Below are 25,832 nucleotides of genomic sequence, written 5' to 3'. Positions count from 1 at the left end.
GGGAGTGAGGGACGGATGGATGATGGATGGATGGATGGATGGATGGATGGATAAATGAAAGGATGGATGGATGATGGATGGATAGATGGATGAAAAGCAATGGAATAAGTAAATAACTATGCTGACAATATCATAGCAACCCACAGAAGACTCTGGGATAGGTGGTGTACCTGATTTCCAAACTGTCTAATTGTCAAGAAAAGGTTAAAAGCCAAACAAAACTATAAGCAAATCATGGACCAACCTCAAGAGAAAATAAAACCTTAACAGGAACCATCCCCCAAAATGCCAGACATGGAACTATTAAACATGTTTATGCAACTGAAGGGAACCAGGATGGTGACATATAAACAAGACACTTCCAATAACTTCCTCAAATTCTTCTAGAAACCAGAATAGTTATTAACTCATGACGTGAAGCTAGAATCACCCTGGTCCTGAAGCCAGAAACCACAAGAAACTCCATAACAAACATTAATCATGTAAGTAGATGCAATGCTCCTTGGTGGGTGCAGGACAGGATTTTTATTACTGCTGCCCAGTGCTGCACTGGAATTCCAGCTACAGCAGCCAGCATACAAAGTGAACCGGAGGAAAGGCATCCAACTGAAAGTAGTAAAGTAGAACCGTTTGTTGTCACACAAAGCAGTCATCTATGGAACAGATATTCAACCCAGCAAAACTAACAAATGGATGTAGCTAAGCGGCTTCATAAAGGGTCAACTCTCCAAAGTCATTTTCATTTCAGCCACGAAGGAAAAATGTAGAACTGAAGTAGACGACTCCATCTTTGGATATCATTTGTTATGCAACAAGCTTATGTCTTCCTAGAACCTATACGCTAAGTTCTATGTCCCAGTGATGCTCTTCAGAGGTAGAGCCTGCAGGAAGAATTATGACACATATACATATACATACATACATACATACATACTTACTATTTATTTAGGCTTTTAGAGACAGGGTTTCTTTGTGATGCCCTGGCTGTCCTAGAACTCACTCTGTAGACCAGGATAGCCTAAAACTCACAAAAATCACCTGCCTCGGCTTCCTGAGTGCTGGAATTAAAGGAATGTGCCACCACTGCCTTGCTCTTTACGAGTATCTTTTAAATAAGAGATGTGAGATACTCTTGGCACTGTGATCCATTGTTCAAGGTAATAATGAAAAGAAAACCACCACAAAATACAAATGTATGCTTAACAGACCTCCTGCCAACTGGCCTTGGACTTCTCTAGACTTCACTATTGTAGCTTAAAGCTTATAGCTTAAACAATCCAGTCTACAGTAATTTATTATAGCTACCTAAACTAAGACTGAATTCAAATGAACAAAATGGCTAGGAATAAATTTATTCAATGTATTGAAAGATGCACATGACTGAAGTTTTAATATATTGTTAAAATTAACACAGGAGAGATATGTACTTGTGAAGATGCCTCATCTACTAAGATGGCAATATTACTTGATGCTATCTACAGTCAGTACAGCTTCTTTACAAATGCACTGTTCTTTTCCTAAATGGAAAAGACAACCTTAAGTTCATTTATTATTGACAAGGATACTTGAGGCTCCAAAACAGTCCTTGCAATGAACAACACACAATGATGAAGAGTTAACTCGCCCAACTTTAAACTTTTACCAAGCGACACTTGGTGAAGTACTGCTGTGTGCTGTCACAAATGCCTATAACCCAACAGAACACTGAGCACAGAAATAAAGCCATGCTTCTCATGCTAACTGGGTCTTCACAAGTGTCCCACGACCATGCAATCCTCCCCAACAAATGACGTTAGAATAACAAGGTATCTACATGTTATGGGTGATGGCATGCCACTGTCCACACCTTACAGAAAACTGGCAAAGATGACCCATTGACTTACATATAGATACAAATGGCTTGAATAAAAAATGCAATCATTGGGAGAAAGCATAGGTGGCAATTTGCACCTGAGTTTGTTGATGTGTTTGTCAACAGTTGTAACCGAAGTGTGAGGAACAAAAGGGAATCAATAAAGAAATTTGATGTCCTTAAATTAAATACTTGTGAACAACAAGGTAATACCATGGCTGTAATCCCAGCACTCAGAAGTTAGCTTGAGGCTTCATGAGTAGACCCTATCTCTAAAATAATATAAAATAAAATGCAGACAATCCTTAAAGTAAGGGAAAATATTTACAAATCAAGCATTTTTGTAAGGGTTTTGTCATCTACGCTATAGTTTCATATCTCAACAGAAAAGAGAGAAATAGCTCAATTAAGAAGTATAGAGTAGGGCTGGTGAGATGGCTCAGTGGGTAAGAGCACCCGACTGCTCTTCCGAAGGTCCGAAGTTCAAATCCCAGCAACCACATGGTGGCTCACAACCATCCGTAATGAGATCTAACTCCCTCTTCTGGAGGGTCTGAAGATAGCTACAGTGTACTTACATGTAATAAATAAATAAATCTTTTTTTAAAAAAAAAGAAGTATAGAGTAGTCAAGGATTATAATAGAAATTTTTTCCTAAAAAGACACCCCCAAATTCAATAAAATTTGGAGTGATGCTTAAGATCATAACCCAAGAGGGGAATGTAAATCAGTAGCCAGTGAGGCCGTTCACACTGGACAGGAAAACAACAGCAACAAGCAAACCGCACTTTGCTTAGCTTCCTTCTATCTATCCATTGCCCCACTTCTGTGTTTAAAGTCCATCCTTGTGGCTATCCAGCAAAACCTTTAGAATGTGTTAGCAAATGACTCTTTGAACCAACCCAAAAGTTAAAAATGTCCAGTTAATTCTCCCCTCTTTGCCACCTGATACTCATAGCAAGGTATCTGAAAAATGCTTTGATGTACGACTGACTGTCTTTTGTTCTGCTGCTATAAAAATGGCATGGAGCTTTCTGCATTGGAATGTTTCCCGGGGCAACCTGTGGTCCGAAACCATCACCACCCATATTTGGGATAAGAATAAGTGTGAGCTCCTTTTGAGGTGTTTTGGATCAGCAGAAAGTGGTCATCATATGCAAGCATATTGCATACCAAATGCCAGTCATCTGTCTCTTTGTGCTCTGGAGAACTTGGGACACTTCCCTAGGGCTCCAGATAATAGGCAAGCAGTAAGATAAAAGCATAAAAACATGGTATCTCTTTGGGAAAGGCTCTCTGTCCTTTGCAAGGGGCAGTGGTTCCTGGCACGCAAACTTTCTTCACAAAGAAAGGTCTGCTCAACTCCTCCTAGAATACCAATGCATGTATGTCACAGTTAGATACTGTTCTCAAGCATACGTCCCTGTCCTCGGCTGGCCAAAACTAGCCCATACAGGAGTTCTGACCTTTTGTAGCCCAGGCCCAGAGGCCTGCACAGAAACAAAGAGGACGCGGTGTTTTGTGTGGATCTAGGCTTGCTTTCCCTTTTAACAAACGTGACTAGTGAATTTTCCCAAGCATTGTTTTAAATGTTGTCTTCAGTCCTTAGGCAGTTCTTCTGGCTTGAGTTCTACTCTTAGAAAATCAGTTGCTGATGTCTGAATGCTGCAAATGTGGTTTTTGGAAACAGAAAGCTATAAGCAATCATGGCTTTTCAGATGGCCTGGTACTTGTTTGGCATTTAACACCATTAAAATTACCTATAAAAGTATAAATGCAAAATAGAACCCGAGACTCACTGCAAAGGCCAGCCAGCACGTGTTATCTATCCTAACGTGCTTCTCCATCCCTGGCCACCAAGTGTGGTCTAAACTCCAGCTGGGGGCCAAGGACTCAGAAATCCCTGTGCCCTGGCTAGCTCTGCTTCCACTCGGTCCCAGTTGTCCTTGTACAGTGCTTGCTTGTCAATCCATGGGCTTTCTTCTTTTTTCTTTTCTTCCCATTAGTCATTAGTGGTCAAACTCCATCGAAATAAAACCCACATAGATTTTCTTCCATACAAACCCTTCAATATTCTCAGTGATTCAGTCACTGTATGTAAACTGAGTAAATGCGTCACCAGACAAGTGCGCAGTGTAGTGTGCACACCGTTTGATTTTGATCCAGCTGTAAGAGGAAGGGAATTATTTACACTCACAAGAAAGTGGGTGGGACTGGAGGTCATTGTCTTGAATGAGACACAGACCTAGAAAGACAAATATGGCATGATTCTGGTGTGTGTGTGTGTGCGTGTGTGTATGTGAGCGTGCATGCATGCCAAATGTAGCAGAATATGAATAATGAGGAGGTATGTAGGAAGAGAGATGAAAACCTGTGGAAACACGTGTGGTTCTGTGGTAAGAAAACCAAAGGGAGGAAACAGATCCTTAAGCAGGAGACGGAGGGTTGGCATGGCAGGCAGTCCTGACAGGAGAGTGAAAACAACAAAGTACAGTGATACACTCATAAGAAAAGTCACTGTGATACAGCAACATACAGTGTTACACTCATGAAAAAGTCACAGCGATGCTGCTCATGTCTGTGTGCCCCAGTGAAAACACAAGGATCATTCCTTCCTTGTACATTTTTGTTCAACAACTATTTTATCTTGTCAGGGACTGCAGTGCATCGATGTTTCCAAAATATTTATTTTTCAGGGTGCCGCTGCGTGCAAGAGTGGTGTGCACAGATCTATGAGAAACTGGACTAAATTAGGGGGAGAAGAGGTTGTTCTGGAGTAGGACATCAAGGGTAACAAGGTGACAAAGAGCCTCGGTAGTCCCCTGAAACCCTGCAGGAGCAGCAAACTGCTCAGGAGTCTGTCAACAGAGCCCTTGTGCTCTGTCCTTCCTCTGGCTCAAAATTGTGGGTGGTGTTATTTGGGAAATGGGGTGAAAAGTGTATTTTTGTGTTTGGCTACTATTAGAGAAACTACTCTTTTTTTCTTTCTAAAATTAAAACTAGCAAAGCTTCAAGAAAGCAAAATCAAATTGAAAGCATTCCACTCTGAAGAAGAGGAAATGATCCATCATTAAGTTCTCACTGCACATTAAAAACTGATAAAATTACAACTTTTAGGATAAGGCAGCCTCACTTCCATTCCCCGAGGAGATCTCCAGCCAAGGAGTAGAGGCAGACACATGAAGACAGCCACGTGTCTCTGTAGAAGCCAACACTTCCCCGAACAATAAAAGCTAAACTCAAAGTGTTCTGATTATCTAAATTTTAATCTGAGGTCATATGTTTACTGTGTTATTATACCAGTCTGTGTGATTATTCCCTAGTCAGTTTGAAAAGGCTCATGTTATAAGAACTCTAGAGGGTGGCTGATAGGAGCTACAGTTCAAACTCTACCTTAGATTTGAGACTTACAAGCATCAGCCACGCTGGACTGAATCCTAATCAGACACAGAGGATGGCCGGTCATTACCTTTTCGTATAGTCGGCGTGTCGCTGTCTGCAATCAGCTGCAGACAGTCTTGAATGACTGAAAAGTAAACAAACAAAAAACAAAAAACCACAGTGTTTTAGTTATTGGCAGAAGCAAGAAGGCCACGAAGAAGGGAGAAGCTATAGCTAACCCTGTGTCCCTAGGAGCTCTAACAGCTTCACACTACTTGCAGAATGGTGTCTTCACAGGGTCTTTGTGAAATTGCCCCCTTTAAACACACAGAGGTCTTGACACCCAAGGCTGGGCTTCAGTGTTTTGGAAACACAGTGAGAGGCTATCTGTACCATCCAGTCTCAGCTCCAAATATTTTTAAAGCAGATTTATTCGTTTTTATTTTTTATATTATTATTTAAAATAAAACAATTAATAAATTTAAATACATGTTGATAATATTCTTCCCCTCCCCTAAGTCCTTCTCTTCCCTCCCTCCCCACCAAACTTTAATATCTTTCTGAAGAGAAAAACAAAACAAAACAAACAAAAAACCCAAACCAAAAACCAAGAAACACAAACTCGATATAATAAAACCCTCCAAAACCAACAAAATAGAACACTGAAGAGAAAACAACAACAAACAAACAAAAAAATCAAAAACCCCAGCAAGCTGTAACCAAACAAAAGAACACAGAAAAGCTGTGGTGTTCACGATGTGTTCTTCAACTACTCCTGAACTTGAAGCCTACAGTGAGCGGTTGATATACCCAGTGTCACTTCTTTGGAGAAAACTGACCTTCCCTCTCCCAGCAGGTATGAATGACAGCTCAGTTGTTAACCTTTGCCCTAGTGGCTAGGTTTTCTTTCCTTCCTTCCTTCCTCCTTCCTTCCTTCCTTCCTTCCTTCCTTCCTCCCTTCCTCCCTTCCTTCCTCCCTCCCTCCCTCCCTCCCTCCCTCCCTCCCTCCCTCTCTCTCTTTCTTTCAAATAACAAAATAAAATATAATAATATGAAACAAAATCTATAACATTGAACTTGAACAGGATAAATCAACAGAAGTAAAAGAGCCCAAGAGAGGGCACAGGAATCAGAGACCCACTCATTCACACACTCAGAAATCCCATGGAAAGGATAAACTGGAAACCATAACATATATTGGAGAGCTGATGTAGACCCAGGCAGGTCCTTTGGTTTTTACATACACCATATATTTGAAGAGTTACGTTTATAAGGATTTCCTAAAATAATTTTCCTTTAATAAAAATCTAACATAAATAGTGACTTGCAGCAAAAAAGTATGATTTTGCCACGTCTAGAAATGAAAGTAACTGCCATGACTTACTGACATACAGAAGTGATAAATACCACCCCAAGGCTTGTTGTGAGTTCTGTCTTGATATTGATGAGAACTCTAAAAATCAGGTGCTGGAAGGCTGGCTTTATTTAGGGAGTATAGATAGCTTTTTCAGAGCCTGAGATGCCAGCATAAGACCAGAGTTCTAATTCTATTTTGCTCTACAGCCAAAGTCAAGCTTTTTCAGCAGAATAATTTTGGATGGAGGAGAAAACAAACACCCCCCCCCAAAAAGGAACAAACAAACAAACAAAAAACATTTAAAATATGATGTAAGGTTTTCTGAGGCTGCACAGTCAATAAGACCTCCTGGAATCATCAAGTCAAACCACACATATCGAGGGAACCAAGAACAACTGTTAAAGGGAAAACGGCCCAACACAAATGCAGGGCCTTTCTGCTGATGTGTAAGGAGAACCACAAGACGCAGTAAATGCCTTTGCAAATGCAAATCATAAATCTAAGCATGCATGAAAAAAATAAAAATTAAAAAGTAGTCAGGAGGCAGAGGCTGAGGAGTCTCTACGCATTCGAGGGCAGTCTGGCCTACACAGTGCATTCCAGGCCATCCAAGACTACACCCCCCTCCTCCCATCTACCTTTCTAAAAAAAACTAATAATCAAGCTTTTTATTAGTATATATTCATTGTACAAAGTAATGACTATCGTAAAGTCATTTTTCAATATGCTATGTGTTCTGACTCTGACCACATTCACTCGTTACCCTCTTCTGCCCTCTTTTATGAGCCATCTCCTCTTTGAAATTAATCCCCCTTCTTCTTGTGTGTGTGCCTGATGACTAAGTGAAACGGTGCTGATGTAATCTTAGAATCTATCCCCCTGTAGGAACCCACAAAGTAACACTGTTAGTAGTGTTAGCGCTGTTGGTTTTAACACAGTGCAGTCGTACAGCTGGGAACGTGCTAAGAGGGCACTGGTAGAGAATGTTATACTAACTGAAGGTAATAAAGGCAAGATGCAAGACCTTCCTACTGGAATTCCTCTCTGACTGTTTCTTTAGGCTCAGCAGGACACTGCCACACCCTTATATCTGTGTCCTACCAATCCTATCTGTTCAAACCCACCACCAAGCTGGTAAGAAAATATTATACTTTAATTTTGTCTGAACTAAAACTTGGCTCTAGCCTGCACATTGAAAAATAATAGTTTCACATGTATCATGAGAAATATAACCCGTAGAAGAGAAATTTTGTTGTAAGAAGTGCTTCTCAGAGATGGAAACAGGCTATCAAACTGGCTGCTGAGTACCAGGATCTCAGGCATACTCACCAAACGGGCTAGTTCATCAGCAGCACGGAGTCAAGAAGGTCTCGGGGCTTTTTGGATAGAGTTTTTTTTTTTTTCTTTTAAGAAATTTGAAATCTACCATTAAACTTTTTCCAGTTTCTATTATGAGGGTCATTCAATACAGATCTTATTTTATGATATCTATAGCAGTGCAACAAAAGATTTGCTTCACAGTGAACCAAACTCAGACAACTGTAATATTTCCCAATAGTATAATATATAGCCATACCAGTCTAGAGATCCAAAGTCTAATGAAAGAAGCAGCTATTGACAACAACTGTGAAATTCATTAATAGTGCTTAGTATTTCATGGGTTTAAAAATACCTCTCCCTCTCCCTCTCCCACAACTGAAATTATATAAAATGTTTAACAAAGTTTTCTGCTCAGCTAAGTTGGCAGGAGAACCCATCAGAGACTGAGCCACAGAAGGTGTCTCTATAAATCCTGACACAGTGATACAGGAAACCATCATGAATAATCTGAGAATGGTCACATTTTAGATCTCAAGAATATTCACTCACATTAAACTGCATAATATAACTAAAAGAAAAAGACTGGCTCAGTGAAGCAAGTAGTTTATAAAGCGAAATTCCTGAGGGATGGACACAGCTGCCCTCACTCAGGACTGATGTGAAGAAAGCCAACAGTCTTCAGTGTTAGCTGGGGCTCTTAAATGTTACTCACATGGAAAGCGTGTCTCCCTATATAAAAGCTATAACTTGCAATCTAACATCCATATACTTTTTAATCTAGAAAATTTGAAGCACATGATTTGCAACAGGAACGAAGCCACTAATGTTTCACTTTGTGTATCAGAATCAAAGTCCTTCAAGCTGAATCTGGTTGGCTGTATAATATTTCAACCAATCAAAGTCCAATATAAACAAAATAACCATTATGTAATTGTGTGTGGTTATGACTGGTTCATGAGGAAAGAATGTCACACACAGAGCTTTTCTCCTGAAACAGTTTCCCAGTGTGCCCTGACAAGTATTTTGGTAATCATGTCAAGGACGGAGAAAAGCCAGACTTGAAAAGACACTGGGACAGATGAGCACCCACAGAATTCCCTCTTTACAAGATTGAGGAGTGGGTCTCCATGCCTGTAAACATTAGACAGCTCAGAACATCTTTTCTGCTTCCTGTTTCTTTCTAGTTCCCATAACCTGGGATCCTGGGTACATTTTTCCAAATCTATAATCCATCCTCAAACCCAGCTAAACTATTCCTGTCCATGGTGGGGACAAGTACAGAAGCAGTCTGTTCCTGCTTGGGAAGTAAAAGTCTATATTTGAAAATAATTACTGGTTCCCCAAATAACTAACTGGTCCTGTTATTGTTGCTATTGCCAAGGAGACAGACATCACACAGGAGAATCATGGCACGCTGCCAATCATGGAGAACACACAGCTTCTGTAAGCTGAATGGACAACCGGTGAAAATGAAGTCGGACCATACTTCTGCTTATTATCTAGTATGTATTTTGTAGTGTTATAAAAGCCAGATTATATTGAAATTTGCAGGTATTATGTAGTAAATGGAAGGAATTTGTTTATTTGCTAATTGGTTGATATATATATATATATGTGTGTATATATATATATGTGTGTGTGTGTGTATATATATATATATATATACACTGAATTGCTAATTTATTATTGTAACCTTTATGATAACTTTGTTCTGTTCCTCCAAATGACCCTGGGCTTCCCTTGGCTCATTCAAAATGTGTTATCACCCCTGGGAATATTCACAAAGAAGTCTACTGCAGCATGCAATACAGAAATATGCATTTTCATGTTTATTGTACATCTATTTATAACAGCTAAGCTATGGAATACTGCCTACACTGCCCATCGAATTAGCATTTAAAAAGTGGGATGTATATACGATAGAGTTTTATTCAGGCATAAAATAAATTATGCCGTTTTCAGAAAAATGGATGGATGGTAGATTGCCAAATTAAGTGAAATATGACAGAATCGGGAAGATAAATATGTATATTTGCTAATATAATAGATTTGTATATGTGAAATCTACATTTATATATATGATATGATGTTATGATGTATACAACACATATGTAATATAACACATAGTCACACAAACACATATAACACAAAAGTAAAGAGGGGGTTGTTTGGACAGAGGAAAAAGCCCACATACTGTTGTTCTGGGGAGATGTAACCCACACACATAGTCACCCCAGATCAGAGACCCATGACAGACCAAAGTATGGATACCATCAAAGTCCAACTTGGTGAAGCCTGAGTCATTTTTATTGGGGTTACTTATAAAGCAGGAATGACTCAAAGACAGCTGCATCACCAAAGCCTACACCCAGCATGGGTGACACTCACAAAGCCGGGAACCTGGAGCTCAGCCCACAGCATGCAGCCTGCCTCTTGCAGGCAGCTCAGTTGGTTTCTGCTTCTTTTAGACAGGTGATGTGGTCTCAGAATCTTCTCTGCTGGCTTTCTCCCCTGAGAATCTTCTTTGCAGCTCAGCTTCTGTCTTAGTTAGGGTTTGCATTGCTCTAAAGAGACACCATGAGCTAAGCAACTCTTATAAAGGACAACCTTTAATTGGGGCTGGTTCAGAGGTTCGGTCCATCATCATCACGGTGAGAAGCATGCCGGCATCCAGGCAGGGATGGCACTGGAGGAGCTGAGAGGTCTACATCTTATTCTGAAGGCAAACAGGAGAAGACTGGCTTCCAGGCATCTAGGAGGAGGGTCTAAAAGCCCACTCCCGCAGTAACACACTTCCTCTAACAAGGCCACACCTTCTAAGAGTGTCATTCCCTGTGCCAAGCATATTCAAACTACCTCATTCCACTCCCTGGCCCTCCTGGGCTTGTTCAAATACATGAGTCTATGAAACACAGCATAATGCAAAATTCATTTAGTCCAGTGTCTGGGATCAACACTTCTGGGCTCCTCCAAAGGGTGTCATTTCACCTCCAGCTCTGCCCTTTGTAGCACTCTAGGCTCTGGTTGACTCCACTCCACTGTTGCTGCTGTTCTTGGTGGCCATCCCATGTTACTGGCATCTTCAATATGCTGGACTTACCCACAGCAGCTAGGCTTCACCAATAGCCTCTCATAGGTGCCAATAGGCTCTCTTCATGGTGCCAAGCCTCAACTTCTTTGCATGATTCCTTCAGTCTTTGGCCATCAACTGCACCTGAGGCTGCACCTTCATCAGCGGCCTTCCCTGGCCTCTCACAGTGCCAAGCCTCAGCTGTTCTCCATGGCCTCTTCATACCTTCAACACCAGTAACACCTGGGTGATTCTTAAACATTACCAAATTCAGCTGCAGCATGAGATAGCATGGCTATCTCCGGAACACAGCTTCTTTGCATGCTCGGAAAACACTTGCCAGGTTTACCTCACTGGTATCATCTCTTCTTAATCACTGCTCATTTCTTAGCCCTAGCTAACCAGCATCAGTTGTCCCAGTAGTCCCTTCGATTCTTGACATTAAAGCCAGAGTCACATAGTTAAAGGTGCTGACTTTGGCTGCTTACTGGGGCTGAGACATGACCCTCTTGTTCTACTCCATTACCACCAGCTTTCTGTTTTCCAACTCCTTCCCTGCCTAAGCTTGACTGTCCTTGAACTTCCTCTGTAAACTGACCTTAAACTCAGAGATCTGCATGCCTCTGTCTCCAGAGTTCTGGGATTAAAGGCATGTACCAGGCTGGCCTTGAACTCAGCGATCTGCTTGCTTCTGTCTCCTGGGATTAAAGGTATGCACCACCTTGCCTTGCCTCGGAACTAAGCTTTTCATGGCCACTATTCCTCAAGGTTATCACAGTTGTGTTCTTCATTTCTAGACTGTAGTTTATTCCAGACTAAAATCCCAGATGAAAACAATCACCAAGTCCCCGTTCAATTACAAAAGCACAATAAACTTAGCAAGGTGGGATCTTTCCTCAAGAACACAGTCCCTAAATCTATTTATCTCCTTGAATGCAGGCTTCAGCTCCATTCTGCTTCCTGGCTCCCCTTTAATACTTGAACCACACATTTTTTTTTTATTTTTCCTTTCTCAATGTGTTCCTTTTCATCCAAATGCTCTTAGTAAGAGTAAACTAGTAACCACATAACAGAATTTATACCAGGCTGTTTTGAGACTTCCTTTGTCAAAGCAATTAATCTAAATCTCTTCACCTTAGCCACAGGTAGACTTTTCAGACAAGGGTGAAAAGCAGCCACATTCTTCATCAAAATATCACAAGGACAGTCAATGGGCCACATACTAAAATTCTTTTCCATTATAACAACTTGAGTCAGGCCTGCACAGTTGAAATCACCCTCTGCACTAATGTCTTCCGTGTTCCTACTAGGATGGTCCATTAAGCCTTACTTAAAGCATCCTGCTACAAATCCACATTCCTCCAAACAAAAGCACGGTCAGGACTACAACAGCAATACCCCAATCCCCAGTACCAACTTCTGTCTTAGTTACAGTTTGCATTGCTATAAAGAGTCACTATGACCAAGGCAACTCTTATAAAGGACAACATTTAATTGGCGCTGGCTTACTGTTTCTGAGGTTCATTCCATTATCATCATGTTGAGAATGGCGGCATCCAGGCAGGCATGGTGCAGGAGGAGCTGAGAGGTCTACATCTTGTTCTGAAGACAAACAGAAGACTGGCTTTTTAGGCAGCTAGGAGGAGAGTCTAAAAGCCCACCCCCACAGTGACACACTTCCTTCAACAAGGCCACACCTGCTCCAACAGGTCCATACCTCCTAGTACTGCCATTTCCTGTGCCGAAAATATTCAAACCAAGATAGCTTCCTTTGGTCTGATAAGGGCTCTCAGCTTTTATTGCTTACTCTAGTGGGGAGGGGCCTACTGAATCTGGTCTGTTTCTGGGACTTCCTGAAGCTATTTTGAATGTTTAGCTTCCTGTTTAGGTAGCTTCCTGCATGATGGAATGTTTCAGTCTTAGAGGAAACTGTTACATGATGTATAAGAAGGATGGTAAAAGGCAGGCAGCAGGGGTAGGTATGTATAGGATCAAGGTGTATATTATAATGTATGAAACTATTATAATGGAACCTCTACATTTTATACGTAATATACATCAATTCTTAATTTAAAATAAAAACCATGTTTTTGCCTAATGAAAAACTTTATTGCAGGGTAAAGGTCACCATCCAGAGGTCCATAGAGAACACACTCTGCCACGCTGGCTCCTCCCTTTCTCATTCACTTCAGAGTGACAACACAATGCCATACAATGGCTGTCTGCCCAACTGGACAGGGTTTACCTCTTTAGAGACAGGTGTGTCCTTTAAAGGACACCACCACTGGGATGAACTTGCACCTGTCCAGAGGAGCTCGCCTATAAAAACAACAACTGAATAGAAGACAGTGTTACCAGCTTTCCTGGGTTCACTGATGGTGCTGTGTCAAATGCTCTGACAGAGGAGGCTTACAATTACATGGAACAGGCCATTGTTTAAAAGAAATTGTTTAAAGGAAATCCAAGTAGGGACTCCAGCAGCTATTACATCATAAGCTATTACATCAGATCATACATTACATCACAGTCAAGAGCAGAGAGGGGGGGAAGGGGGAGGGGGAGGGGGAGCGGGAGAGGGAGAGGGAGACTTCCTCCTCCCTTGCTGGCTGGTGGTTGGCTATCTTTTTTTCATTCTCCCATAGTTCAGAGCCTCCCATGGAATGGTAACCCTCAAAATGGTCTGAGTCTTCTACATAATAGCCAAAGCACTCTCCCAGAGATACATTCACAGGCCAACCTGATTTAGATAATCCCTCAAACGTTTCTCTTCTAAGGTGATTCCAGGGCATGCTGATTTGACTTAAAACTCACCTACATGTTGGCCATCTGGAATTATTAATACGAATAGCATATCACTTGAAATTATAAAAATCATTTTGAAAATATTCATGTCTGAGAAGTACAAAAGCTAAAGCTATGAAGAAATATTGATGTTTCAAGAAGAGCTAGAAAGATCTTCCCCCGGCATCCTGCATAGTTCTGATACTCAGAAAGCCAACTTATCTACCTTTTTCAACCTACGATTTTCCAGTATTATATCAACTTGCATGTATCATTCACCACGATGGATGACTCCAGAAAACAGCCTTGCTTGGCTGCACCGACTGGCTTGGCTTCCTGACTCCCATTTCCCAAAACTTCTAGCTCAACCAGAACAGGGTTCAGATATTTGGTTATCAGATCCGTATTTCCAATTTTAAAGACAATTTTGGAAATTGAAGAAATGCCAGCTCTTGCAACACACACACACACACACACACACACACACACAGGGCAGGGTTCAGGGGAGCCTTTCCACTGAAAAAGAGGAGAAAAAAAATGAGTGAAGACTGGGTCAAAGATCACCTAGAACAGCCAGCTGTTCTAGGAAGGGGCCCACCCATGCCTGGTAGGAGGCTCAAGTTCACCTAAATGGTTAAGTTCTACACTGCATTCCTTTAGACATGGTGCAGCCTGTAGGTCAAGCTATCCTGGAAAGGCTAAGCCAACATTTCCAACTTGGAAAACAACACGGCTTTCCCTTCCTTGGATTGGATTATGGAGATCAAGAAAGGCCACTCAAAAATAGCATTGGCACTTCTCTTTATCCAAGAGAAGACTTGTGTTACAATATTAGGTATTATGTTTGCATGATATCCTCTAATTTCTAAATTTTACAATTGTTAAATGCAGTAGAGCATTCTGGATGGAACCTAAACTCCCAAGTTACAGCTGGTGTTGAGTTCCTAGATGACCATTAGTTTGGATTTCTTCTTTTGGCCTGGAGCCACATAGTTAAGGGAGGCTGGGCAAAGGTATTCCCAAAGGCTCTGAACTATCTTTGTAACCCTGTATAATTCAAAACCCGATTCCAAACTGAGAAGTCTGTGTGGATAAATGGGTAGAAACAAGGCAGAGTGACCCAAGTTGTCCAATAATTATTTTTTTAAAGATTTATTTATTATTATAGATTAACTACACTGTTGCTGTCTTCAGACACACCAGAAGAGGGTGTCAGATTTCATTATGGGTGATTGTGAGCCACCATGTGGTTGCTGGGATTTGAACTCAGGACCTTCGGAAGAACAGTTGGTGCTCTTACCCGCTGAGCCATCTCAACAGCCCTGTCCAATAATTATTATTTGGAGATAAAATACAGATAGTTCTTGCGTGGTTGTGAATCTTAAACGATCCTGGTCCTTGCTCTTGTGATCTCTGGGTCCCTCTGCCCCCCTTTATATCTCCTAACTGTCCCGTTTCCACCTCTGCTTTACCACTGCTACTGCTGCAGGAGCTTTGATAAATGTTATCCACAAAATAATCAATACAACGTTTTTAAAAGAGAGTTTTGTCTTTCTAAAATCAAAGTATTAGACAATCCTAGACAGAGAATGGGTGTGAGCTAACCTGCATTAGGAACACAGAACATCACAGAGAATAGTAACTTTGTCCACGGAAGTCCACGGAACAACACAGTGGATATGAAATGGTGAGGTCAGTACTACAAAGTACAGACGTACAGAACCTAGTTACTCAGCTCCATTAGAACCCAGTTTTTCTGAGCTAACCAAGGGATACCTGTCCTAATACGTGATGTCTGATACTACACAATGTCAGAGGCTTGGTTGTCTTCAAGGGACGGACACTCATTTGACTTGCGGTTCTAAGGACTGGGATTCCTATGTCAAGAAGCTTTCCTATCTGCTGTCCCTCTGGAGGTACCATCCTAAGTCAGAAAGCAAAGGTACGTGAAACAAAATAAGAATGGAAATTCGCAGCCTCCTGCCCATTTACTTTTCCTGTTGACTAACAAGTGGGGAGATGCTGAAGCTTGGTCCTGGGGCCCCGTGCATTCGAGGCAGAAGCTGGACCACTGAGCTGACTCCTCTTCCCTCGTTAAATTTGAGGCAGGAATCTTTTTTTTTTTTTTTTTTTTTCTGAGACAGGGTTTCTCTGTGTAGCCCTGGCTGTCCTGGAACTCACTCTGTAGACCAGGCTGGCCTCGAACTCAGAAACCCGCCTGCCTCTGCCTCCCGATTCACTGAGCTGCCTCAGGCAGGCACTGAACTCATCATGTGATCCTCCTTCCTTGGCTCCAGAGTAGCTGGGATGACAGGCTAATGCTGTTTGCCAGTAAGCTCTAAAGAAGTCACCTTCTCAGGCTCTAAAGATGTTCTTATTTAGATTGTGAAGTGAATAAAGATGTAGCTCGTGAAGGCTCACAGCACAGTCCTGTGTGATGGCAGTTTTAAGGAAACTAGATTATGTAATATTTTCAGATCATGTTGCTCAGTTTTCTTTATTATTATTAAGAATCTTTCCAAACACATTTAAAGGATTAAGAGTGAATTGTTGGTTATGATAAGCTATTTGGCAATTCTTTATTCCTGGATTTCCCCACATTTCTGTTTATTATACTATAATAAAATGACCTTATAAAATGTACTAAGCTTAATAAAATATAATTCCAATTCAAATTAGCTAAAAAAAAAAGTATGCCAAAATGCTAAGTTTTAAAATTAAGCAAAAGTACTAATTGTCCCCGGAGGACTCAAGAATTGGCAGGGATCTGTGTTTCCCCTCTGCTGCTGTGAGATGAGATAGGATGGAGATACCCACAGCTCAGACACAGATATAAGCAGCTCCCAGATAAGAGCCTTAGTGGACACCTTGAAAGTAAAAGGAACACCCCAGGTTATTTTAAGTCCAAGAAAACAATCAGAACAACCAGATGTGTAACACAAATTCACAAAAGCAAATACATTTTTCTCAATTTAAAAGTAAGACTCGATTAAACCACAATAGAAAATCCTCGAGTTTCATATAACTTTTGTGGGTTAGTAGATAATCACAGTGGTCACTGATCACAAAATAAAATTTCTCGTTTCAAAGGGATAATATATAAAACAAGAGTCAATACTGTAATTGTCTAGGAATAGGAAATATTTCCTTTCCTTGAGTCTCATATCTGAAACTTTCTCATCTTGGGTTTATGAGTATTAGGGAAATATATGTAAAGAAAAAAACAAAATACATATATCATACATTGACAGTACATTGTTCTTTAAATTTTACAAATTATTAATTATTTTCCCTCTCCCAGTTGCATCAGTCTGAAATATTTGGATGCATAAATTCACAAATCTATAAAATATACAAATGGGAAAATTTTAAAAATTATATCATTACAGGATATTTAACCCTAGTATTCCTCTCTCTTTCTCTTTCTTTCTGTTTCTGTCTCTCTTTGTCTCTTTTCCTTCTTTTTCTTCCTATGTAGCCCTGTTGGTCCAGAACTTTCTATATAGATCAGGCTGAAATCTTTAATTCCATCTACCTCCAACGTTCTAGAATTAACGACATACATTATAATTCTCTGCTCTTCTTTACTCTTAAAGCTCTTAAAATGAGTCTATGTTCTCTTTAGAATGGCGAAGTTGTGGTTTCTTTTTGAAACCAGTCCTTAGAAGCCTGGAAGTGTAGCAGACATGACTTAAGACCTCTGTGGCATCTCGCCTGACTATTAGGTATTGATGTCCACTAAAATGTAAAACTACTTAGACCATCCGAAGCAGCTGGGCAGAGAAATAGGCCAGTGATAGCACATAAATCCAGTCCTGCATAAAGGACTGACTCCACAAGCTCACCAGCACAGAATTATGGAAAATAGTTGCATTCTTTTGTTTGAGACAACAGCCTGAAGGGGGATGGAGAAAGGAGGAAGTCATACAAGTGTGAGAGGCTTTACCACAACAAAAGACACAGGGATTAATAGGTTAGGAGCAAAGGAAGGCTTGGTCAGAACAAGAGACAAGTAAAGGGGATTGCAGCTTGGTAATTAGAAAGCCAGGGAGGGGCAAATGTGCTTTAACTTGATAAACCAGAGGAAACAGAAATCCCTTTAAGAGACAGACAATCACAACGGCTCTGTATAGGTTTGAAGAAAATACAAGGTGAAGCGCAAGTAATTACATCAATGTCAAATTGTTAAAATAAATAAATAAAAAGGATAGATAACTAACCAATTAATTTAAAAATACAAAATTGAAAATAAGATAAAAACATGTGAACAGTATTTATAATTAGTGGATGGGGTTCACACTCAAACTTGAGGAGCTATCTGATGCTACATAAGTATGGAAATGAAGGTACAACGATGAAATTCTAATGAGCATATAGAAACCTGTCACCCCAAAGAGTTCACAATAAGAAACTTGAATAATAATCTATGGTTCTATTGAATGCATAATTCCTCAGACACAAGAGATACACACAAGAAAAATTGTGTATCCTGTATCAGTCACAGTAATAATAAAATCATTATTTAAAGCACAAGCAGCAAATTAGACAAAGGGAATTACTAAGAAATCAGTGAGATATTTATTGTAAAATAAGAAATAAAATACAGCAGAGTGTACTGCTTGTACCATTATGTGCGCTGTGATTATGCACTGTTATTACACACACCGTGACATACAGGGCACTTATTACATGCTCTGTAATTATGTGCTATTATTCCATCCATTGTGGTATATGTACTGTTACTACATATGCACCATGGCATATGTTCTATTATTGTGTACAGTGCACTATACATGCTGTAATTATTTCAGCAAAAAGGTTAGAAGGTAGCTAACACTACATACAGTAAATTTCAGATTTGCACAAAAATTTTGGTACTGCGGTGCATGTAATATTTTCATACTCTTTTGGCATGTAACTTAGAGAGTCAAGAATTTTTGTTGTTTATATAGCTTTTAAGCTGTTTTTCACTCAGACTATCAGGTAAAAATTTTTTTATAAGAATAAAAAGGCAGTCAACATCAGGAGTGTGCTGAATTGTATTGTTAACAAACAAGTATTGCTTCTTTTTTTCCTCATGAAGCAAGAAGAAAAGTCCATTTCAGTAACTCCCAACTCTGCAAAACGCTGGGGAATGGACAACAACCACTGAAGCCACACCAGACTGATTACACGGAAATTATGTTGCATATGGAAAGGGTGCATTACAGTCTTTGCCATTTCTGTGTGTTTTGCAACTGCCCCCACAATGTGTGTGTGTGCGCGCGCGTGTGTTTAAAAAAAAAATTAGTAAAACCTCATAATGCAGGGTTTGTCCACATCTGAACTTGGCCAGAACATGGGAAATCTGAAAATGCTAGGGAATGGCTTCTTGTCTGGGATGCAGGCGGTCACGTGACTGCGGTGACAGGAAGAGCTCTGCGGCTAAGTCCTTGAGCACACATCAGTGCGAGAGATCCGTGCACCCTAGTCGTCTTGTCACCTCCCACAGGGATCCTCCTATCCATACACCCTGCTCAGTGTAGGGCAAGGCACGCCACGCAGCTTATTGCAATTGCTACAAAGCTACACAAAGTGCTTCGTTCACCGCGGCCGGGCGGCTTGCAGGTGTGCACAGCACAGCCCCAGCTCTTAACTGCTGTGCCCCAGCCGTACCTGTTTCCTCTGGTCCCTGGAAAGCGCGTCTGTTCCTGTGGCCGCGGCTGGAGTTGTGGGGTCGAGGAGCTGCCGGTGTCAGGAGCTAGGAAAAGAGACAACCAGTCCGTTACTGGACAGCTGTGGAGTGGCATACCTGGGGCTCCTGCACAGGCAGAGGAGGGGTGAACTCACTTTGACTCCAGCGGTCAACTCTGGAGCACCCGCGGCGGCTGGTGTTGCTGAACCTCGGTAGCTCTGCAGCTCCATGCGCAGGTTCATCAGGTCTGCTTGCAAGGCAGCCAACTGGTACAAGGACATCGCTGTGAAACTGCTGGACAACAGGGCCAGCAGGAGGGTAGCAGCCAGCAGCCTTCCATCCCTGCAGATCCCAAACCAGGCACCCTCCTCCTTCTGCGGAGTGATGGGATCATATCCCACTTTCATATCTTCTCCTTTCTCGGAGCAAAAACAGAGGCACGGTGGTGGCAGGGTCTTTGCAGACTCATCCATTCCACGAGGAGCACTTTGAAGGTCTAGGCCTTTGGAGTAAGTGACCACAGGGGTGGGTCATTTCCTGTCATCTGTGTCCTGGGAGACTGCCCTCAGAGCATGGCAGGGCTGGGTTCCCCCAGGAGCGCTCTCCTGACTTTCTTCTGCATCTTTTGCTACCCTGAAGTAGGTTCTCTGGCTCTGGCCTTCCATGGATTGCTCAATCTGCCTTCCGCATTTCACTTTCAGTTTTTGTAAGATGTTTCATTCTATCTCAATACAGTCCTGTTTGTGGGAGATGCGAGGCCTCTGACACGGCGGCTGGGGGGGGGGGCAGCTTGGGGTTCAGACTGACTCACTCCAGACAAGCTTATCGAAGGTGCTTTCCCTTCAGTGTGCTCTTAAGAACTGTCTACTTGGAGCCACATGGCTTCTAAGGAAGGGGAAAGGGGACACTGAAGGCCTAGTGGTGTAATAAACGATAATTAATGTACAAGTCAGATAAGCTCAGTGCTTGAGTCTGAACTGCATTTGGCTGCCGGACAAGGAAGCCAACAGCTCCCCAGTGGAAGATGAAATGGAGCGCCATAAAGCTGAGTGACTGAACTCCATCTGAACTCTGCTCTCGTCTTGGTGGGGCAACGAAGAGAACATGCTACAGCTCTATTTAAGGCCACACCGGGGGTGGGGGTGGGTGGGGGTGGGGTGGGGGAGCTTTAAATGTGGGGTGGATTACAGGGAAGCATGGCAGAGACTCAGTCCCCACCCCCACCCCGCTAGGAGCTGACACACAGTCTCCACATTGATGGCACTCGTTTCACAGGTATGGACACAGGATGTCCTCAGTCTGTGCCTGGGCTTGGTGACATGAAGGCACTGCTCCATTCATTTTAGTCTTTCCTGGTCTGGAAGGCTGGCTGGGAGCCTGGTACCTCAACATCCGTTTATCTTCAGTCAGCACAGGCCATTGAACACTTAGCCGAGACTCCATTTGTCTAAACCTCGGGCTGCTGAGCAGTGGTTTTGCCTCATGCTGCCTTCCCTCAGAAGCTTAGGAAGAAAATCTCAGAAACAAGGACACACAGCAGCAAGGATTCCAGAGGGAGGCTTCCCCACCACCCATCCAGCTTCTGCCCCTGGCCCTCCCTCATGAGACTTAATGGTAGGATTAGAATTCCACCACATGATAAGCTGAGACAGGAGGATTGTGGGTTCAGGGTTAGCCTGGGCTCCAGAGCAAAACCCGGCTTCAAAATCAAGCACATATCTCAGGTATGTGTTATTACCAAATCACATACAGAAATTAAATGACTCGAAGAAGTGCAAGACCAAAGGACGGCACCTTCTTCCTGTTCTGTATAATTATCCAGAGGGAATTATCTAGCTGGGCTATAAGATGCCCTTTGCCTTCTCTGCTCTATAAGGCAAAGAACTTCATGGCCAAACTCCTCAACTTAAAGCCCAGACCAATCTGAGTCCAGGTCATTTTAGAATAAGTGTCCAGTGTTGGTTCAGGTAGTGGTTGTCACTGTGCATCAATGGCCACTGCTTCTTCCAAAAAAGTTTGTCAAGAAGCCTCCTTCTGGCTAGCAGGCACCACTGTACAACGCCCACAGAGTTCACACAAAAACAGCTCCTTTACAGTGAGGGCTCTTAGATTTCTTAGGAAATGAACGTTATCTCTCCCTAACTCAAAGGTTTGCTTCCTGCAGAGGAAATGGTTTGATGATCTAATCTGAGATTTACTCGATGGTGAGTGCACTCTTTATTGCTTGACCACCGCACAGCACTGGTGTACTCACTGCCCTTCGGCAGTTTGTGGGTGGCCACCACGTACGGCACATCTCTTGGAATACCAGATAGTTAGATCTTGTCTTGATGCAATAAGTTGGTCTGCATGTTGGTGCTGAGGAAGTTTGCATTAGGTTTTTTGAGAAGGGATTGCTGTTTCCTGTGGGTTTGTTGGTTGTGGGGGATGCTAGGATGTTGCTAATTATTTCTCCCTGTCCTATTAGTATTTTTTTGTTTGTTTTTTTGTTTTTCTGACTTGCTGTGTTGGCCATGCCGGATCCCAGCTCTCCTTTGTTTCTGCACTGCTCTCATGTATTTATTCTTTCCTGGGCTTCTCTGAGTGAGACTCTCCCCCTCCCCTAGATAGTATTCAGACAGATCATTTCTGCAGCATAGACCCCACTGCCACGCGCTGCATAAAGTGTTTTTATTTCTATCAATCCTGACTGGCAATCACTTACTTTAAGGTCTTAAAATACAATATTCCCTACTTTCCTGGCTGTTATTCTGGTGTTTCTGCCCACGGAGAGAACTGGCGTTTTTCCGTTACAGTTTTTAATATTGTTTCTTTGCTATGTATTTTTTGACTGAATCATGAGATGGAAATGTTCTTCTCTGGTGACTTAAGTTGGGGACTCTCAATTCCTCGTAAGATGCCTGTTTCCTTTGGGTTGAGGAACCCCCTGCTCCAGCTCCGATGACTGGCGCTCCCCGGCTGTGTGGGCTTGTGGCTGTGCGCACTCCCAGTTGGAGGTGCTACTGTCTCAGCTTTGGCTGCTGTCCTGTAATGTTTCTTTTGCTTGGTTGTATCCGTCATCATCCTTCCCACCACGTTCTGATTTCATGAACTGACTCTTTACTACTAGCACAGCTACCTGCTTTTTATTTTCAGCCTCAATTTCCATGATTTTGGCTATTTTACCCATATGCTCACTTTTCCATAGTGGTTTTTTTTTTTTTTCCCTACATGAATAAACTTGTAGAATGAATAAAGATTGTAAATGGAATCTTATAAGATTGGACTGCACGAGTGGCTGGGTAGCCCTACTATGACTATGTGTGCAGGACAGGCTGAGAACCCGGTGCCTGCTTAGTCCAGGAAACCAGATGCCTCACAAGTCTCAATATGTGACTGAAACTCTGGAAGATCCCAGTGCATCAAGTCCATGGTGGAAGGGTGAAGACATTGGGCCCTGGGACAATTGAAAGGCAGCAAGAGCAGCAACAGGAGGAGATGCACTCGTCAGCAAGAAACAAAGGTGGGCAGGCAATACTGTCTCCCCGCCTCCATCCCAGGGGCCATTTATCTGTGGTTCACTCCTCAGGGGTCACCTACTCTGGAAGAAGGCCTTCTCTCTCAGTTCATCCTTCGTGAGGGTGCCCTAACAGCCAGCCAGGTATATCTCTTCAGCTATGCACCCATCTTTATGGTTTGTTCCATTCTAATTCTCTTGTTGATTTTGTCCTTTATTAGGAATCTTCAGCAGGGATTCTTGGTTACCCTTTTCTTATTTATTGATAGGAACACATTTAACTGACATAAACTGCTTGGTAAAATTCAGTTCTGTCTGATATCTTATTATTGATGTTTTATATAAAAATGTGAAAATATAGTTTGGATTTTCATTTCGGCTAAGATGTTACCACAAGGACATGGGGGGGGGTGTTTTAGATTTTAGGAATGTTTATGACCTGACTCATTGATTTATAGTTCCCTGAATTTCATTAGTGTAATTCCTCATACTGCTCCTTTGTGAGGGTTAGGCTTTAGACATTTGAAGACGACATATCCTTGATATTTTCTTATTCTAATCTAAAATGTCTCATTTACTTACTTAATTAAATAATTTTGGTTTGTATGATTAGTCGGACTAGCCAATAGAAAGTTTCCTATAGCTAATTATTTTTCTGCATAGCTATATAGCTATTTTGTGTTTCCTTGTGGTTACTGAGGGTATTTTATGTTGTGGTATATTATTACTGACTATATATGACTACATATAATATTCAATATATTATATATACTTGTACTGGCTAGTTTTGTGTCAACTTGACACAGCTGGAGTTACCACAGAGAAAGGAGCTTCAGTTGAGGAAATGCCTCCATGAGATACAACTGTAAGGCATTTTCTCAATTAGTGATCAAGGGGGAAAGGCCCCTTGTGGGTGGGACCATCTCTGGGCTGGCAGTCTTGGATTCTATAAGAGAGCAGGCTAAGCAAGCCAGAGGAGGCAAGCTAGTAAGGAACATCCCTCCATGGCCTCTGCATCAGCTCCTGCTTTCTGACCTGCTTGAGTTCCAGTCTTAGCTTCCTTTGGTGATGAACAGCAGCATGGAAGTGTAAGCCGAATAAACCCTTTCCTCCCCAGCTTGCTTCTTGGTCATGATGTTTGTGCAGGAATAGAGACCCTGACTAAGACAATACTGAATTCAAAGCTATTCAAAATTAAAGCTGTAATAACTTATGTCTATGAGAACAATAATTATTTTCCAAATGTGTAAATATAAAAATGCAAATGGTGAGAACAACTTTAAAGAGTTGATTTAAAGAGTTAAGTGACTTACTGTGTTTTTTGAGGGATAATTTGTAAAATTCTGGTGGCACATCCTTTGGCAATGCATAAACCTACAGCTTATGTTAGCCCCTGAATGGGAAATGAGTTTCTAAGACACCTTGAACAGAAAAATGTTGCATGAAAAACAAAATTATAGTGGAAAATATGTGTAAAAGAACTAAACACACATGCCGTCTAATTCTTCATCAGTGCAATCACAACACGGGATGAAAAAGACTTAAGAGGGTCAGGGTCTACTTTGCCTCAGGATTTCAGAAGAATCAGCCCGCCATTTCAAGTGGACAAAAAGGAGTATGGCCAGGCTGGACACACAGGAAGGAAGCCCAGCCTCTCATCTGGCCTCTACATTTCTTTTTGTATTCTGTCCCTGTATCCCCACCCCATGGATAGTTTTGCTACACACAAGATGTGTCTTATCCCTCAGTCAATGTCTGCTGCCTGGACATATCACACCAATCTAGATCCTATACAATTCAACTTGACAATAATGGTTAATCATCACAAATTATATATATATATATATATAACTTATAGCAATCCCATCTTGTCTGAAAGAATTGGGGAATAAGCCGACAAGAGCAAGTAATGAAACTGTAACAAAGACAGGCAGCATTGATGACTGATGTACTCATCAGCTATGGGTTGATGCTGTCATTACTCTGGATTGCTCGTTTTGTCCTGGCATTCACGGCAAGTTTTGCCATGAATGTCATGTGGCACACGATAGAAGCCTTAGGAGGTGAGACCACTGGGAAGTCCTCAGTCCACTGAGAGTAATGCTGTCAGAGGTGTTGAGGTTTACTTCCTGGAACCTTGCAGAGGGAACAATCTGCTGTGTGAGTGAGCCTGAGCGCTGGGTCACTCACTGGATTCCTATCTGAGATGTAGTCTCTTCCTCTCACCTATGCTGTTGGCAACAGAGACCTTTTAACTCTCTATGACAATGATGTACACAGAAACCTGTTTCTGTACAAAGCTTCCAGGCTTAATTACTTTGTTACGGTAAAAGAAACTGAAGAATAGAACTTTTGAGCAAAGAGCACTTTGATGATACATTGAATAATAGTTGTTCAAAAAAACCAATCTATAAAAAAAAACCAATTAATAACATATCTATATATCATATGAGAACTGTTAAGAATTTATCCCTAAAATGAATTTTAGTTACTTGAAGACATACAACATGTCTAATACAGCAGTTAATAAAAGTTTATGACCAGTTTTTAACTACTTTTAAATTTACTAAATTTAAAATTAATTTACTGACATTTTTTATCCTTTGAAAATATCAATTTCTCTATTTCAGGCAGTTGTGATGATACATTCTACAACCCTAGCACTCCCTGCAGAGGTAGGACTGGGAGTTAGAGGCTAGCCTAGGCTACATATTGAAATCCTATCTCAAAAAACAAAATAAAATTCTTTCTGTCCTATCACTAAAATAAAACAGGGATTTCATAATTATAACTGAAAGCATAGTCTGTTATCTCATAGCTACAGCTGTTTATATATTTCAAATTGAATAATAAGCTTCCAATTTTTTCAAAAATTAAACACAATTCAGACAGACCCTGGAA

General features: G+C 41.5%; 1 protein-coding gene across 4 annotated transcripts in view; it reads right to left on the bottom strand.

Moving 5' to 3' along the window:
* Tnfsf13b (tumor necrosis factor (ligand) superfamily, member 13b) overlaps window positions 1–20,522 on the bottom strand; it is a 29,772-nt gene extending 9,250 nt beyond the window's left edge. Inside the window, exons 1-4 of one of the 4 annotated variants that reach the window (XR_378661.4) lie at window positions 19,591–20,518; window positions 19,417–19,501; window positions 12,490–12,582; window positions 5,264–5,378 (exon numbers count right to left, since the gene is read on the bottom strand). Coding sequence is in view for 3 of the 4 variants with exons in the window: in NM_033622.2 (NP_296371.1) it covers window positions 5,322–5,378; window positions 12,490–12,582; window positions 19,417–19,501; window positions 19,591–19,908 (553 nt within the window). In the remaining variant the exon portion in view is untranslated. Of the gene's footprint in view, window positions 1–5,263; window positions 5,379–12,489; window positions 12,583–19,416; window positions 19,502–19,590 lie in introns of all 4 variants that reach the window. The other 3 variants (NM_033622.2, XM_006508775.4, NM_001347309.1) reach the window with 3 other exon arrangements.
* Window positions 20,523–25,832: the final 5,310 nt, after the last annotated feature.

The sequence above is a fragment of the Mus musculus genome, chromosome 8 (assembly GCF_000001635.26).
Source record: "Mus musculus strain C57BL/6J chromosome 8, GRCm38.p6 C57BL/6J".
Lineage (NCBI taxonomy): Eukaryota > Metazoa > Chordata > Mammalia > Rodentia > Muridae > Mus > Mus musculus.
The sequence above is the reverse complement of the archived record's forward strand: the minus strand, read 5'-3'. Positions and strand labels throughout refer to the sequence as shown.